This window comes from Carassius auratus, chromosome 42, assembly GCF_003368295.1.
Source record: "Carassius auratus strain Wakin chromosome 42, ASM336829v1, whole genome shotgun sequence".
In the NCBI taxonomy this organism is placed as follows: Eukaryota; Metazoa; Chordata; class Actinopteri; order Cypriniformes; family Cyprinidae; genus Carassius; species Carassius auratus.
The window spans coordinates 4,607,348-4,625,706 of record NC_039284.1 but is presented as its reverse complement, the minus strand read 5'-3'; the positions used below and the strand labels follow the sequence as shown (position 1 = coordinate 4,625,706).

At 36.4% G+C, this 18,359-nt stretch overlaps 1 protein-coding gene across 5 annotated transcripts in view; it reads right to left on the bottom strand.

Annotated features, from left to right (window-relative positions):
• The window catches only part of daam2 (dishevelled associated activator of morphogenesis 2), a 138,584-nt gene that overhangs the window by 42,689 nt on the left and 77,536 nt on the right, over positions 1–18,359 (bottom strand). For all 5 annotated transcript variants that reach the window (XM_026229370.1, XM_026229373.1, XM_026229372.1 and 2 more), the window contains exons 3-4: positions 15,977–16,066; positions 4,413–4,487 (exon numbers count right to left, since the gene is read on the bottom strand). In XM_026229370.1, coding sequence (XP_026085155.1) covers positions 4,413–4,487; positions 15,977–16,066 — 165 coding nt within the window. The remainder of the gene's footprint in view (positions 1–4,412; positions 4,488–15,976; positions 16,067–18,359) is intronic.

The following is an 18,359-nucleotide window of genomic DNA, read 5'->3' as shown; positions in this document are numbered from 1 at the left end:
CTTACAAAGCAGTCTTATGTGGTAGAAGTGTTGATTCTACCATTCGTAGAAGTAGAAATTACAGTTTTAGCTATATAAAGTTTGCACAAAACCAAATAATGATCTGAGATATAAACGCATGGCTACATTATTTCAACACCATTAACATCACAGTATGATTTTGACAATGAGTAGGTCCTGAGACATGGTGTCTAACAGAATGTATATAAATGCTGATCCCAATGTATCTTTTTCTTTATCAACATGGATATTAAAATCACCAACAATTAAAACTTTATCTGCAGCCACCACTTACTTGGATGTAAAATTAGCAAATTCTTTACTAAAGTCTGTATAGTGCCCTGGTGGCCTGTTTAGTAGCCAGTACAAACATCACAGGGGATTTATCATTAATACTTGTTTCTCTGGATAATGTTATGATACCATTACTTCAAATGAGTTATACTTGAAGCCCACCTTCTGAGAAATACTGAAAATATTTTTAAATTGAAGCAACACCTCCTCTTTAACTTTTGGATGTGGCACATGTTTATAACAGTAATCTTGGGGAGAAGACTCATTTAAAATAATGTAATGATCAGGTTTTAGCCAGGTTTCTGTCAAACATAGCACATCTAGGTTATGATCAGTAATCATATCATTTATAAAAAGTGCTTTCATAGAAAGGGACCTGATATTCAATAAGCCAAGCTTTATCATTTGTTTATCCATATTACATCTGTTTTTTTTTAATTGTTGAACATCAATTAAATTGTTACTCTTAAATTGGTGGACGTTTTTTGTATTTTTCAGTTCGGGGAACAGACACAGTCTGTATAAAGTGATATCGAGGTGAAAGAGTCTTTATGTGATAAGAATTAACTGACTTCTGTGCCGGGAGGCTGCTAGCAGCTAGTGGCTAGCTCTTTTCAACAGGTCAGGTCTGCCCCAAACGCTCGTCCAATTGACTATGAAACCTATGTTATTCTGTGGGCACCACTTAGACATCCAGTCATTGAGTGATGACAATCTGCTATGTATCAAATCACCACAGGAAGTAATGAGGGGAACAGAGCATATTACAGTGTCTGACATCATGCTTGCAAGTTCACACACCTCTTTAATGTTATTTTTAGTGATATCCGACTGGTGAAGTCAAACATCAATAGCACCGGCGTGAATAACAATTTTATTGTATTTACGTTTAGCATTAGCCAGCACTTATAAATTTGCCAAGAAGTTAGGTGCTCTGGTTCTCGGTAAACATTGGACTATGGTGGTTGGTGTCTCTATTTTAATAACTAGAGCACTTTCATCAGGTTTCTCAGTGGGTGCTTCACTGAGTGGGGAGAACCTGTTTGATGTTTTGATCGGAAAGGGAGAGTTTTGACCATTGACTATGCCGCCTCACAGTCAACCAGTTGCCCTGCTGCAGAGGCACTGTTACCAGAACCGAAAAAGGTACAGGACACACTGAGCTAGTCACATCCAAAGCTGTATCTAGAGCCCTCACTAATTCCCTGCATTTATCACGTGTGAACCCCTCGTCTCGGACAGAGAGAGATAAAATATACATGTGGCAAGCAGTGCAAATAACAATAGCAGGAGAAGCTATTACTCACCGTGATTGATGAATGATTCTTACCACAGTTGTTTGATGAACTTGTAAAATAATACGGAGTGAGAAAGAAAGGAAACGAAGACATAGAGATGAGAGGAGAACAGAAAACAGAATGAAACACTAATGACAAGCTAACAAATGCTAACGTGCTGCAGGTGTGCTGCACTTGCATATTTAGAATAAAAGCAAACAATCAAATTAATCAGATTTATTGATCGATAATATCATAAATATGGTGGGGATTAGGTTATATTTTATCATTTTAAACAATAGAGAGTGATAGTAAGATAGAGATTCTACAGAAAAACAAAGCTACATGGATCACCATCAACACGGCAAACAGGAAGCAGGAATAACACTGTCCAATATTGGCACCCGGAGTCTGTAGTCACTCCACTCCTCGCTCACTTCAGGATTATGTGCCCTCTAGAAGCTTATGTTATGCAAGTGATTAGTGCCATCCCAAAAAGGTACAAAATCACTTTCACAGACTTTTACATTAACTGTTCCCTCCTGGTAGAATGACCCGCCAAACTCAATATGAGTTCTTAGCCATCTTCAAGAAATGGCTAAAAACATCTCTTCCATCTTTTTTTGATCCTCTAATACTTGCATTATCTATTCTGTTTTTATACTTACTACAAACCTGATTCCAAAAAAGTTGGGACACTGTCCAAATTGTGAATAAAAACAGAATGCAATGATGTGGAACATCATTATAGATGACATATCAAATGTTTCAACTGAGAAAATGTATCATTTTAAGGGAGAAATAAGTTGATTTTAAATTTCATGACATCAACACCTCTCAAAAAAGTTGGCAAAAGGCCATGTTAACCACTGTGTGGCATCCCCTCTTCCTTTTATAACAGTCTACAAACGTCTGGGGACTGAGGAGACAAGTTGCTCAAGTTTAGGAATAGGAATGTTGTCCCATTCTTGTCTAAGTAGTGGCCTAATGGTTAGAGGGTTGGACTCCCAATCAAAGGGTTGTGGGTTCTAGTCTCGGGCCGGACGGAATTGTGGGTGGGGGGAGTGCATGTACAGTTCTCTCTCCACCTTCAATACCACGACTTAGGTGCCCTTGAGCAAGGCATCAAACCCCCAACTGCTCCCCGGGCGCCGCAGCATAAATGGCTGCCCACTGCTCCGGGTGTGTGCTCACAGTGTGTGTGTGTGTGTTCACTGCTCTGTGTGTGTGCATTTCGGATGGGTTAAATGCAGAGCACAAATTCTGAGTATGGGTCACCATACTTGGCTGAATGTCACTTTCACTTCACTCACTTTAATACAGGCTTTTAGTTGCTTAACTGTCTTAGGTCTTCTTTGTCGCATGATGCGCCACATGTTTTCAATGGGTGCAAGTTCTGGACTGCAGGCTGGCCATTTCAATACCCAGATCCTTCTTCTAGCCATGATGTTGTAATTGATGCAGTATGTGGTCTGGCATTGTCATGTTGGAAAATGCAAGGTCTTCCCTGAAAGAGACAACGTCTGGATGGGAGCATATGTTGTTCTAGAACTTGGATATACCTTTCAGCATTGATGGTGCCTTTCCAGATGTGTAAACTGCCCATGCCACACGCATTTATGCAACCCCATACCATCAGAGATGCAGGCTTCTGAACTGAGTGCTGATAACAACTTGGATATTATGCACTGTCGATAACTTCAATGATAACTTCAAACTCTTTGCAATTTTTCTCTGAGAAACTCATTTCTGATCTTGCTCCACTATTTTTCGTTGCAGCATGGGGGAAATTGGTGATCCTCAGCCCATCTTGACTTCTGAGAGACACTGCCACTCTGAGAGGCTCTTCGTTTACCCAATCATGTTGCCAATTGACCTAATAAGTTGCAAAGTCCAGCTGTTCCTTAAATGTACATTTAACTTTTGCGGCCTCTTATTGCTACCTGTCCCAACTTTTTTTGAATGTGTAGCTCTCTTGAACTCCAAAATGAGCCAATATTTGGCATGACATTTCAAAAAGTCTCACTTTCAACATTTGATATGTTATCTATATTCTATTGTGAATAAAATATAAGTTTATGAGATTTGTAAATTATTCCATTCCTTTTTTACTCGCAATTTGTACAGTGTCCCAACTTTTTTGGAATCGGATTTTAAAAAAGAAAGATAGCCTCTGACATCAGCATTCTCTATACATTTTCTATTCTATCTTCTTTTTTTTCTTTTTATTTATTTAAAAAAGACCCTCTAACACTAGCATTCCCTATCCCCAAAATGATTGACCGATTGATTGATTGCATATGCCTTTATCAGGAATTACTTGTAATGTGTATATTCCTAGAAGAAAACTTTTGCTTACTGATTGAGAATTAACTCCCTTTTGAGTGGACTTTGTGCTTTGGACCATTGCAGATCTTTTTCATACACAGACAGCGCCATTATGCAAAATAGGAAGTTGAAAATGTAAAACACAATTGGATCCCTTTAACTAACAGCTGTTAGATGACAATAATGATGTATGAACATGATGTACTAGAGCACAGTAAATTCCAATAACAATTTGGCAGTCTATCACCAACAAAGTGCATGAATGAGATTTTGCTAACAAGAATAGACTGCAAAAAATATTGCTAAAATATTTTGCCTACTAGTCTCAGATGATAGTTTAAAAATAAACAAATAATAAAAATATATATATATATTGATAACTTGTGTGCTTGCAAATCATCATTAGATTTTCCTCCACATTAATTGTTGTCAAAATTAGATTTTTATCACAAATGGCGCAGAAAGGTTTTTTGTTTATGTTAGAAATGTAAAGGTAATAAAGTAAGTACTTACAGCTGCCATGGAATTGATGCGGTCTATATAGTAATCAGGCCAGCTGGTAGCTAGCTTGTTGGGATCCTCTTGTTCCTAAGTAAAGAACACAATATAAAGCCATTTAGATTCAATTTCAACAAACTCAGGATTTTCACAAATAACTATGTGTATCACTTTTAAATAACTGAATGGTAAAAAGCTAATACCAAAAGGGCTGATGTACTGTATGTTTAACCACAATTGTCCTTGTGGGCATGACACATGTCCCTGTAATAATGGTACTAAAACTAAATGTATCTGATAAATGATTGTTCAGTAAACAAAAGCAACATATTTGTTGTCCAATTAGTCCATGTTTTAGTTGAAAACCGCAAAAACAGAATCTGTGTGCTGATATATCTGGATATTTAATCAATATCGGATTATTTGGTGGTTCAGAAATAACAAAAGAAATGTAAATAATAATATTGTTATCTATAATGCTTTCTACATTTATTTTGACAACTGTTTTGCAACTGTTTTTTAATATAAAATAAAAGTAATAATATAAAATAAAATGAAAGCTGCAAGCAGTGATGAACAGCAATCACAGGCAGTGAACGGTGATAAATATGCATTTAAATTCATAAATATAAGTGGAATATATCAAAGTATATCACATATATGTGCCAATCTTCCTGTTGCCAGCAGGTAGCGCTATCATTATAATGGAATAGTGGCCTTCAGATGTGTTCAGGCCAGGACTCGGACATTGGAAGTTTGGGGAAGATCGAACATTTTATGCCTGGGTAACAACAACTTCTCTTGCTGTGGCGAGACAAATTTTGTCATGGCGCAATGGATATGCCCTTTAACAAAAACTCAATATCTCCACAATTTAACATTGCACAGGCCTTTAGATTAGACTGACCACAAAAAATACATTAATGTCAAAAAATTTCTAGGAGTAGTTTGTCGCAGCGTAAACTATGTCACTTCCAATTTTCATGCATGTACGTGAAACATATCTGGAAGGCTGTTGATTTTTTTAGTATAGGTGGCGCTGTCAAGCCATTATGCCACACCCTCATCTGAATCCTATATCAGACGAAAATTTTCACCAGGTTTGGTGCGTGTGCAAAGTTTCATGACTTTTTGAGCAATTAATTTGGGAGAAGAAGAAGAAGAAGAAGAAGAAGAAGAAGAAGAAGAAACAGAGCATATACAAGAGGGTCCTCACACCATCGGTGCTCGGACCCTAATAATAAAATGCAAGTGTGGATTCATTAATATACAACAATTTACTACAATTCCACATTTGGTTTCTAGAAATAAATAATTAGATAGTTATATTATATAGTAATAAATAGTTTATTATTATTATAATTCAGAACATTACTCTTCATACAAGATCTAAATGACCTACGGATTAGGCAATCTGTAATAACATTCCTTAGATGTTTAAATAATAAATACTTCTAATGTTTCTCAAGAGAGAATTGAGCTAGTACCTTGGTTGATTTTAAAAGAATGTGATCTATCCTGTTACAGTGCTATCTAGGATTCTACATTCTACATTCATTTGTAAAAAAAATAAAATAAAAAAATATTTAAAAAAACTTGTATCATTTATATAGTGACAGGAAATAGCGGCAACTTAGCATTGCATTCCTCCAATGGATAGCACAGTGATCTGGCAGCTTGTGGAAACTATGTCAGTATTAACTAGGCCAAATAAAATTGTTTATTCCCAAACAACTGAAGTGACTAGATCACTGTTTACAGAACAGACTGACAAACTGAAAATAAATGTAGTCAGGATGCTTTGGAGCCTGAGGTCTGGATTAGTATTTGTTTTTAACAATATTCCGACTTCCTTGTGCATTACATTCTGATTGTGTTTTCAGTTAAAATATTTTAATCACCACAGATCATATCATTTAGTTCAGTGTGTCATTATCATAGGGGTCAATCTGAGCCCATTTTATCTTGGTAAATGTTTATCAGGTAATTTAATTGCTCTGGTAAACATGAAGTTATTTTTTTTTCCCTGCTGCCTTCCTACAGTAAGTGTGGGTTGTGTTCTGTGATGGCTGGCTGAAAAAGTAATAAAGTAATGAAACAGCATCCTACCACAAAGCTGTTTGTTTGGATCTTGCAGTTTTACCTTTTACATTTCACATGAAAATGTTTTCCTGTACAACAGAGTGACATGACTAACAGTTATCATAAATACTGGAACTTTGGCACAGAGCTTTGTGTTTTACACACCACAAAACAACAACAACCTAGGATGTATAACTTGCAATCAGATCCAATCAACTTGCAACTTTCCTCTCAGTGGTAAGTGTTCAAACAATGCTTGGCTTGGATCTCAATCCTTGTTTTTTTTTTTTTTTTTTATCAAACAGAACACTCAGTTTAATGGGGTTTCACATTCTTATCATCTGCATTCTCAAAACATGTCAGAACATTTACACTGACCAGCTCAAGAAGGTTAGTACAATGCTCTAATTTCCATCTCTGGAACAAACAAAATGTGATAGAGAGAAGGAGCATATGTTTTCAGAGCATATCCAACATCCAACATCAGTGGAATTCATTATTATGATTTTTTATATAGTGTTCCATTGTGATAATTTACCAAATATCACTATGATTGGTGTACTTAATATTTGATGTGATGTAAAAAAAAATATTTTTGATGGGTTTGAAATCAGTTGCCTCTCCATAATATTCATGAGAAGGCATGGTCTTTACTGTTTTACATGTTTGTGTGCAAGTATTTAGTATGTAAACTAATTACAACTTACAGAGAGATTGATGATCATTTGAGACTTTGTCTGACAAACTTACTGTGAGTGTGCAAATAGTTTAAATCAGTTCTTGTGTAAAACAATGTTAAAAAAAATGTTAAAAAAACTATGTGCATATATTATTACAAATGCAAATTAATCAGCTTGTTTTGTGCACAATTACAGACAAAATTATCTGTTTGTATTTAAGGGTTTTGTGCACATAATATTTCAGTGCATTACTGTATATTGCATGCAGTTACTCATTGCATCATACTTTTGTGGGAACCTGATACTACAAAATTGACTGGAACAGACAGTGATTCTGCAACTCACTGACCCTGTTATTTAAAATTATAAACATTATATAACTTTAAATGTTCATATTGGTTAGCTAATGAAATTAAATATCAATGAGTTAACAAAAAGGAATATCAACAAATGTGGGTGTAAGCAGGGACAATTTATAAGAGACATGCCACTTCCTCAATCCTCCATTCAGCTATATAAGGAAAACCCGTAAAGGCAAAGATGGCGATTGTTTGCACATGTCCCGCCCCTCCAGCTGGAAAGCCAACCACCTGCTTTTAAAAGTCAAGCCTGGAAACATTTAAGCCTAGTGTCTGGTTCCACTGACGTACGCGCACAGTTGAGGAACCCTTGCGCATGCATAGTAAAAGTATAACCTGTGGGGAAAAAGTGTTTTAAAACCTTATTTTGGGGCAAAGTCATAAAACATTTTCAGCAATTTCCAATTTTTATCATATTCTAATGCCGTTTCTATACATGCAGTTTTTATGTCCCGGTGACCAGTGAACGTGCAGTTCTGACTCTCTGCCCATTAATTTAGATAGGAGCCTGGTCTTGTTAGTCTGAAATAGCTGCCCGGAGGCGGCCGAGTGGCACGACTTTCCAAAATGGACTTTGGTGTAAGTGACGGTGAAAATGTTGACTCTGGTTCTATGGCTCTATGGCTGGATTTGAGTATTTCTTATGAGTGGCCTTTCCATGACTCCAAACTACACATTTATATAAGGTACATTGGGTTCTCCTTTTGAGAAGTCTGTTGCAAATGTTGCTTTCGTGTCCTCTGAAAATGCTGAACTATGGTAGGGTTTTACTGCCTTTACTCAAGAAGCCCATTCTCTGAGTGTAAATCTCACTATAGCCAGGGTGACCTCTGAGTTTGTGCATTTGCTGAGATGTTTCTCTAGGTCTTCGATTTCTGTGGTTTTGTTTGAAAACTTTTCCATCCCTCAGAATGCACTCATGAGCGTTTATGGAGATTTGGAGCATTTTTGGCTGAACTTAAAGACTTCCTTGAGGGTCCAGCTGTAAAAATGTGAATGTGATGACAGAATCCAAACAGGAAAAAGATACATGTTTGTGAAGGGCGTGCACTCTGCAACCTTACACACAAACAGTTTTTTTTTATCTTATTTTGGGTATCCACTACACTGCCAATTTGAATGTAATACTGATTCAATGTTTGGTTTGAAATCGCCAGCAAATAAGTAAGACATGTTTTATGATGAATCAAATAAATAGAAGAGACAGTCAGTAGTTTACATGTGTGGTTGGTCAAAGGGAAATCATGTACAGAATAGAAGTGTGCATGGATAGTCGAACATTTGTTCTGCTTTAATTATTCGATAAATAAAAATGATATTCGAATTATCGAAAAAAAATAATAATAATACAAAAAAGTTTACAATAAAACCTAATTTGGTCACTTCTGTGATTCTCCACAGCATATTTGAAGATATATGCAAGCAAAAAATAATTAATGAATGAATAAGAACTGCGGTTTTCTACAGTACTTAAAATATGCCGTGGAGAATCACAGAAAGTGACCGAATTCAAGAACATTGTTGCGGCATCTCTCAAGCAACGAATAAACACCGCTAACTTGGAGAATGCAGTGAAAACTCCTCTTCTTGCGTCTGCCCTAGACCCTCGGCACAAACATCTCAGGTTTCTCGATGAAAACATGAGAGAAGTAAGAAAAAAAAACAATTTTGAACATTATCAGAACACTTTCCTTGATGTGAGTGGTACGGATGCAGCCGCCTGCACCAACGATGAAGAGGATGCAATGCCCACTCGTCGGAAAAGGCTGAGTCAGTTCTTCAGCGATGAGTCCAGCCGAGACGAGTGGGAACAGTTCTTGCTGGAGCCATGTATTCCACCAGATGAGGAACCCATTCAGTGGTGAAACGAAAACACGAATCGCTTCACAAAACATATTCGCTTAGCACACCGTTATTTGTGAGTCCCGCCAACGTCTGTGCCGTCTGAGCGCGTTTTCTCTGCGGCCTTATTGTTAACAGACTAAGGAGCCGACTTTCTCTCGATCATGTTTACATGCCCGTATTTCTTAACAAGAACATGTAAAACAATAGAAAAAAAGTTTTGCTGACAGTTTAAAAGTTTAAAAGTTAAGTGTAGGCTACGTTCTACAATAGCTACAAAACACAAAGTGTAATGTTCAAGCTTAGCTATTGTCTGTTCAAAAATGACGGAAACAATAAATGTTGCTGAAAAATAACGTCTGTCTCATTAAACTTAATTTAAATAAACTAATATTCGAATATTCATTTTTTGTGAGCTCAAATATTTGAATGTGATATTTGCAGAAAACGCCCGTCCCTAGTACAGAATATATAGATTTTTTTTTATTATTATTTTTTTTTATAGATTGCATAATCAGAATATATCCATTAGCAGAATAGATTTTGTGACTGAGCAAAATAGAAACACAAACAACCAAAGAGGGTTGTTAAACTTTTAAACTTAAAAAAAATGCAAATGTTTTCCTTATGCAGCATTGGCTGTTCTAGCTTTCCCATAAATATAGTTTATTACTAAATATGTATCCTTTAATAATAAGACAATCAAAGAAGGGTCTTTGACAAGGTGAGAAATCCATCCATTTTCCAAACTATTTGTTGGCCCACAAGGATGCTAGAACCTATTACATTGTCTTGGGCCAACAAACACCATGAAAACACCATGGAAAGATGTCCAGTCACACACACACACTCACAACTATGGACAATTTAGTGTCTATGTACCTATGTTGTGTGTCTTTAATTGTGAGGGAAACCAGAGCAAGCTGAGAAATATTGATTATCCTTACTTTTCATTATAAAAAGTAGGTGACACCTAGCTATACAGTAATGTTAAAATCAAAACTATAGTTTATTCATATTTTATAAATTATAGTCTCTAAATGGTTAGTACATTAATAGGCTATTTTCAAATAGCAAGTCCTTACTTGCGTATGTAAAAAGCTCAAAATTGACTCACTTGTAACACAACCAACTCTGACCTGACTAGAAACTTATATTTCTTACATTTCTATTGGCTTAATATTTAATTTAAAATTTAAGCAGGTGTGTTAATGAAATCTTAATTTTGTATTTGACACACTATTCTGAAACATTTAGTCAAGAGCTCTGAAACAATTCAAACAGTTTGCACAAGAGGCACAACATACAACAGGACTGAACTATACTTGTGGGCCAAACAAGAATATGTGCCTTCAATAACAGTTTGCCTCTCCAGAATCCCCCCAGCTAAATCACATTAGCAAACAGTTTTCTGCCTGTCCCAAAGCCAGTGTAGTAATTGGCCTAATTTTTTAGGTCTAGACAATCATCTTTCCAAAATCCAATATCGCACTAGTTTGTCCTCTCATTCACCATGCCAAAATATACAGAGATTATATTTCCAGTGAAACAAATAAATAAATACATGAATACATGTAGTACAGACCAAAAGTTTGGACACCTTCTCATTCAAATAGTTTTCTTTATTTTCATGACTATGAAAATTGTAGTCACACTGAAGGCATCAAGGGCTATTTGACCAAGAAGGAGAGTGATGGGGTGCTGCGCCAGATGACCTGGCCTCCACAGTCACCGGACCTGAACCCAATCAAAATGGTTTAGGGGTGAGCTGGACCGCAGACAAAAGGCAAAAGGGCCAACAAGTGCTAAGCATCTCTCGGGGGAACTTCTTCAAGACTGTTGGAAGACCATTTCAGGTGACTACCTCTTGAAGCTCATCAAGAGAATGCCAAGAGTGTGCAAAGCAGTAATCAAAGCAAAAGGTGGCTACTTTGAAGAACCTACAATATGACACTTTTTGTTATGTATATAATTCCATATATAATTCCACACGTGTTGATTCATAGTTTTGATGCCTTCAGTGTGAATCTACAATTTTCATAGTCATGAAAATAAAGAAAACTCTTTGAATGAGAAGGTGTGTCTAAACTCTTGATCTGTACTGTAAATAAAAGTGTTGCATTTATACAGATCTTATACAGATCTGCTTAATTGATCCATGCTTGGAATAAAATACACTTTTTTTGGCAGAAATTGGTAAAATTCGCATTTTAGGGGCTAAATATCACAATATTGGGATTGTCGCTTCAACCCGCAGACTTGAAAAACAACCGCAGACTTGGTACACTGGTTCAGGGGGAGCGGCGTTTATTACACAGAGCTGTATTTCACTGAAAAGCTACAAAAAAATAACTTTCAAAATCGGCAAGGAATTGCCTGCAATATTGAAATCGATTTTGTGTAGATTGTCAGTGAACTATGGCTCTGTGTAGTAAATGCCAACAAGTGTTGCCAAGTCTGCAGTTGTGTTTCATGTCCACGGGTTAAAGTGTCCCCAATCCCAATAATGTGATATTTAGCCCCTAAAATGCAAATTTTAAGTGAAACCCGAAAAAAAGTCACCAAGAACGAAATGCAATTGGTCTAGTTTTGAGAAGAAATTCGGCAGATTTTGTTTTGAAAACCTGGCAACCCTGATCTGAGAAAGCACATGCTAGAGATATACTATTAATCACAGGAGCACCTTTACTGATGAGATGCGCATGAAAATCGCATTTCATTTTTTGCACAGTCCTAGTTGTAATTAATGTTCTTATGGTAATTCATTATAAATTATCTTCTTCCCCTCTTTCAACTCGCCCACAATTCAGATGTCCTTCTCTAAAATGTCTACTCTGTGATCTTTGCAGATTGCCAATCATTCCAGCAACCCAGGCAGCAGCTTCTGCGGATTCTACCTGGCAAGCCTCAACGAGGAGAGCATAGCACGGCTGTCCAGAGGTGGACCTTGGTCACCATTGTGGAGTGGGTGCTGGTGAGCAACAAATCACCTTTGACCATCGGACCCACCGAGGAGCATCTCACCAGTCCCACTCCAGACACAGAGCACAGCCAACCATCACCCCGCTGTGCGGAGCCTAAGCCAGAGCCTACCGCAGAAGAAGAGTCATCACCCACCAGGACCGACGAGCCATCGCCAAAGAGAGTGACAGAGCTGAGGATTGCCTTGGAGCTTGAGCTGGACCCGTCTTACCAGGTGCGTGACCCGGCAAATGAACGTGCGCTGACGGCAGATGCAAGGGAGTACGAGGGCTTGGAAGAGACCCTCCCCTCAGAGAACCCCAGATGATGCTAACCCTGAATCTACAAACGGAACAAACAAATCTTGCTACAAGTGTTACTGCATCATATAATAATTGCTGTTAATAATGTTCATCTTCTGGCTGACTACGTCTTGTTTTAATGTTTCTAAAAAATCCTGTCATATGCGCACAAACTGACAGTCACCACTTATAAGTTACAACTAAATATTGTAGATACGTAATTTTCTGCATGTTGCTTTGTAATGATTTGTATCGTAAAAAGCGCTATACAAATAAAGGCTATGCAAAGTCACAGGACAGTCTCTACGTCTCTCTCAGAGGCAAAATTATTTTCCACCATGGTTAAGGATGGTCACTTGATGAGAGTGACTTCAAGCGAATCCTGGACTGGCTTCTGCTGAACTTCACATTCAGGATATTCAGTTTCAGAATATTATCCACTAAAACATATTTTGTCTAAGATTTGAACAGAAGATTGATTCATAACTATTGACCTGAAAGATGCATGTTCCGTTTTCAAATCACCTAGAAAGACAGGAAGTTCCTCAGGTTTGCTTTAGGAAAAACATACCCATTCAAGGTTCTTTCTATCAGCCTAACCTTGGAGCCTCATATGTTCACACAATGTATGGATGGCCTCATTATAGCTCCGAGGTGTGTAGGTGTTAATCGATCTTAATGCTTGCCTCATTCTAGTGCAGGAGGAGATAATAAACATAGAGACTTGGTTTTCGAATATCTACAGAGGCTTGAGACTAAACCTTCAGGTCTTAAACAATATTTCATAGGGTGGATCAGAACACATGCTTGACAAAGGCACTCTGATTCAGAATTGACTCTATTTGGGATAGACACTCTCACTGAAAGCAGTCAGCTTACTGTCTGTTGTAATAAAAAATCTAAAGGGCACTTTAGCCATCTGGACAAATCGCATAAGTGAATGTACAGGATTCTTGACAAATAGCAGAACTGGACCTTGGGGGTGAGAACAAGTGATTTCAAAAAGCTACACAGATATTTACTTTATAGATTTTTTCTTACAGGGAGCCTCAGAAAAAAAAAAGGTAACACTTTAGAATAGGTAACCAGGGGCGGAGCTAGGGGGTGGCCCGATCATAATTTTAATCTATTATAAATAATAATAATAGTTTCTTAGATGTTGATCAAAATGACCTCGATCGACCATGGTAAAACGATTACGTTTGGACTGCGAAACTATTGCGACAGTTGAATCACTTGTCACTTACACGCAAATGCGCTATCGCAAAAGTTTCCATAGCGTGCGTTTCTTTCCAGCATTTGTAAAAAGTCGAGGACTGAGAAAGTCGAGGAGTGAAGCTTCGCTTTTGTGACTGGTTCAACTCGTGTTTGAGCACACAAACACATCTTTTCAGGTGAGTTATTAAAGTCAGATAAATAATTATTTTAGTTCCGTTCAACTACAGTATTTGTGTCTGAAGTTTTATCATTGTCCTGTGTAACAAACAGGTAACGTATTGAGCAGTTAACTTAGCTAACTTCATATTAGGTGACTCGGATGCTCAAAACATGTTTATTTTATCTCTGAATATATAAATGTATGTTTTAATTAGACACATTTAATGTGATTCAACATACCAATATAATTACTAGTAAGTCGATTTTATATACAGTAATGTTACTTTCCTATGTAAACATGCTAATGTTAGATGGATGTGAATAACCGTTGCGCTCTCAGTTCTAGATATAGATAAAGTCAAGATAAAATTTGGTACCTACAGTACAACAAAAACATCTAATCTTTGCTCAATAATAATCTTAAATTATTTGCTGTTTTCAAACATGTTAATGTTGATATGTTTTGCTTATGTTTTGATTTGTATTTATGTCAAGTGTGTTCTGTTTTCAAAGTGAATTTAAGAAGTTTTATTTTATTAAATAACTTGAGGGTGAGTAAGATTATGACGCTCAGGATTTTGGTAAACTTTAATAAAAAAATGCCATTGTAGGCTAGCTATTGTAAATTATACATCATTTTGATTTGGGCACATACAATACTTTAAAAAGTATTTTAAGGTTGGATAAGTGCCATGTTTGTTTGCAAAATTATGTTTTTTGTGCCACCCGAAAGTAACTACTGGCCCCTGCCAGGCCACCCCTATGAAGAATTCCTGGCTCCGCCACTGTAGGTAACACAACTATTAACTATTACATTTCTCTCAATAAATTTGCTTATTAATAGTTAGTAAGGTAGTTGTTAGGTTTGGGTATTGGGTAAGATTAGGGATGTAGAATAAGGTCACGTAGAATAAGGCATTAATATGTTCTTAAATAGCACTAAAACATGGCTAATATTCTAGTAATATGCATGCTAATAAGCAACTAATACGTTTTACCTATGGTAAAGTGTTACAAAAACGATCTTCAATTTCTCTCTCCCCTCTTAAATCATTCAGGTCTCTCTTTTGAGTGCTTTCTTAAACACACAGCCTTACCTGTTCTGTTTGCATTGCTGTACATTTAAAGTAGGTCATGTAGAGGGCTTCTATGGCAATTTGGTCTCACAACTTGTTTTCCAAGACCTGTTGCTTACTTGTTCCCATTTTTATACCTCTCTTTTTTAAACTTTCTTCTTTGAGAGGAAATATATTTTGAGTGCTGGAACACTGAGAAAACATTAACTGCTGACAACTTTGTTCCAGGACCTGATTTAGTACCTACGCACATATCTTTAGCTGCACACTAATTTACCTATATAAATCCCACCTCCCAAACCAAAAAGGCTAAGTCTCCAGTGCTCCAGGAGCAAGCATGCAAATACCATCGATCCCAACTTTCTACAAGGCTTTGTAGTTATAATGGAAACAAAGACAACATTTCCAGACTGTAACTAAAGTGGATGTTGTTCACATTGCAGGTCCTTCCAAAACAATACCACTTCCATAAAAACCTAACCTGGAAATGGCTAAAACCCATTTGTTTAAATCCGTATTCCACTGAGGCTTCTGAAAGCAGCTAATGTCTTCTCTCTCTATGTAATCAGGGAGAAAGGGAGTAATATCCTGAAAGTGGCTGACCACAGACATAGGATCCAAAAGGATGGTGTCCAGAGGAGGAAGGGAGGGGCTGTGTGTGTGATAAGTGTGGTAGATGTTTTGGCCAGAGGTTTCAAAGAAGTTCAAGTTTTCCAACACCCATTTCAAAGGCTTTGTCTCTCAGTGAAATGTTTACAATTCTGAATATGTGAAAAAATACAGCTCTTCCTTGTAAATAATGCAAAAACATTCTATAGCCAGTCACTAACAAAAGAAAAAGTAGCCAGAGAAATTCTAAAGAAAACCTTAAATGATTATACTGTATTTTGAATCACTGACCTTCTTCTTGCTGCAGTAGATCTGCCATTTCTTCTCAGCAGGCAAAGCAAACATGGCTTCCCTGTTCTTGTCTGTGAGATCCAGTTCATCCTGAGGAAAGGAGAGGACATGTCAACTGAGCCACCCTTAACCTAATATATGTATAGAAGCATGGTGAATGTGATCATGCCAGCCCCATTAAAGTGTGTGTCGGGGTGGGGGAGTTGTGCCTGGTATTACCAGTAATTTTTTTTTTTAATACCAGTAATTTATTTTTTATTTTTTTTGTCCCCATGAGGAAAACAGCCCATGATTCATATAGAATTACATTTCTTGAAGAATGCAGAAAGTTTTATGTGAGGTAGTATCTGTGAATAAAAAGTAATTCTATGGTGGAAATTTTTAGTGTCTATAGAATTTTCTCAACTGATCTGACGAAATTATCTAATACTATATATATATATATATATATATATATATATATATATATATATATATATATATATATATAGCAAAATAAGAATTCATAATAATATTACACTTCTGAAAAATGAAGGGCTCCTTAATCATAGAAATTTCATAAATTAAATATAAATTACCACACTTGTAGGTCATTTATGCTGAGAATTATATGTATTATTAAGAGTTACATTTACACAGCAGTATGAATTTCATTTCAGTCTATCGTTCAATTTTTCACAAGAACTACAGATTATGTTTCAAGAACTAAATTTAAAAGCATTCACAATTCAATTTACAATCCTGTAAGTTCTCTATAAAGCCATTAGTGCTAATACTAAAATGTGTCAATATTAGAAGAAGAACCTAATATTACAATTCCCTAACTGAAAATAATTAGGCCAACTTCTCATTTAACCCTGGTTAAAGAATATTTATTTTCCCTTAATAACTCAAAGTTTACATTTTTCCATTTTCATTTACTGCCAGTATAGAGCTTTCATCAAGATAAGCTATTCATCAAAGATATTCAGTCAGGATACATGCCTGACACAGAGGCCAGGTTTTGAAAAGTAACTTTCTCTGACAGTTACTCTTTAAAATGATGGAGCCAACAAACTTGATACTTTTTTTTCTTTCTTTCTTTATTTGTGAATGGAAAGAATGAAATATATCAAAGCTGTCACCTTTTTACAGAAGGCAGAAAATTAGAGAGCTACACAGAGAAATGTAAATTATAAAGTGAAAAGGAAACAATTAAAGCCATACAGTAATAGTGAGAAAGGGAACAAAAAGGCAGAGCTAAATGGAGGGAGGTGCAGTAAAAAAGACATGGGGAAGGAAAGATTTACAGATGGTCAAAATGGAAGGAAGTCATATGTGGCACACAGGGGACTGAGAGGAAACTGTTTTAGCCAGTCGTGACCAAGCCTCATGCATTGATACACAAAAATAAAGATTGAACAACTGATAGGAATAATTTACCTAAATATGCAAAAGTACAGTAAAATATGCCATAAAAGCAATGTATGGTGTTAATGATTTTAAATGCAACTGGTTCTTGTGTCTCGTTGTTGACAACAAAACCATATTTGTATTTAATTTAGATGATTTCTGAGAGCTACAATAGAGGGAGAAAGTCTAGCAATACATTGACTTTCTATGGACTACTTTCGTAGCAATTTTTGTCCTTGTGGGAGGTCTACATTCTCAGTCCACATTATGAAGGAGAGAATAATCTGTAAATGCAAAAATATATTCTTTTGTGTTTCATGGAAAAATCTGTGATATGGGGTTTGGCCAACACATGGGTTAGTGATGATGGAATTTGCATTTTTGGCTGCACCATTTCTATAAGGGTTCTAAAATTGTGAAAACCAACTGAAACGCCCTCAGCAACATGCAGTAATATTTGCTTTTAAATTAATACTCATTTAGTAATGAATCTCACCTCCACTCAAGAAAGCCAGCTGTTCATAAACTGACAAGGAACACAATATTTGCAATATGTTTATTGCTATTAAAATTACAAAATAGAAGACTGACTAAGAATGCATTACTTTGCACTTGTATAGAGATAGCATTCAATAAAACCTTGAAGCCTTGAAAACACATAGCTTACTGAAACAAGCTTACTGAACACATAGGGCCTAGCTTACTGAAAAAAAATGTTCTTCTTTCAGATGAAAATAACAACAACTTGATGTCTAGCATTCAATAAAAATGCACCCAAAGTACTTGTTTAGAGAAATTGAAAGAATACAGTAACCAATGTAAACTTGAGGGCTTTAAGCTCAAGTTTTTTGGAAAAGCAGAGAGTGCTTTTCCAAAAAAAAGAAAAAAAAAAAAAATTACAGTGGGAGCCAGCAGCCTGTCATGGAGAAAAAAAAAAATCTCTGAATGCTCCACGTGAAACTTTGGTGTTCCGCCCTTTTTCTATCGTGTC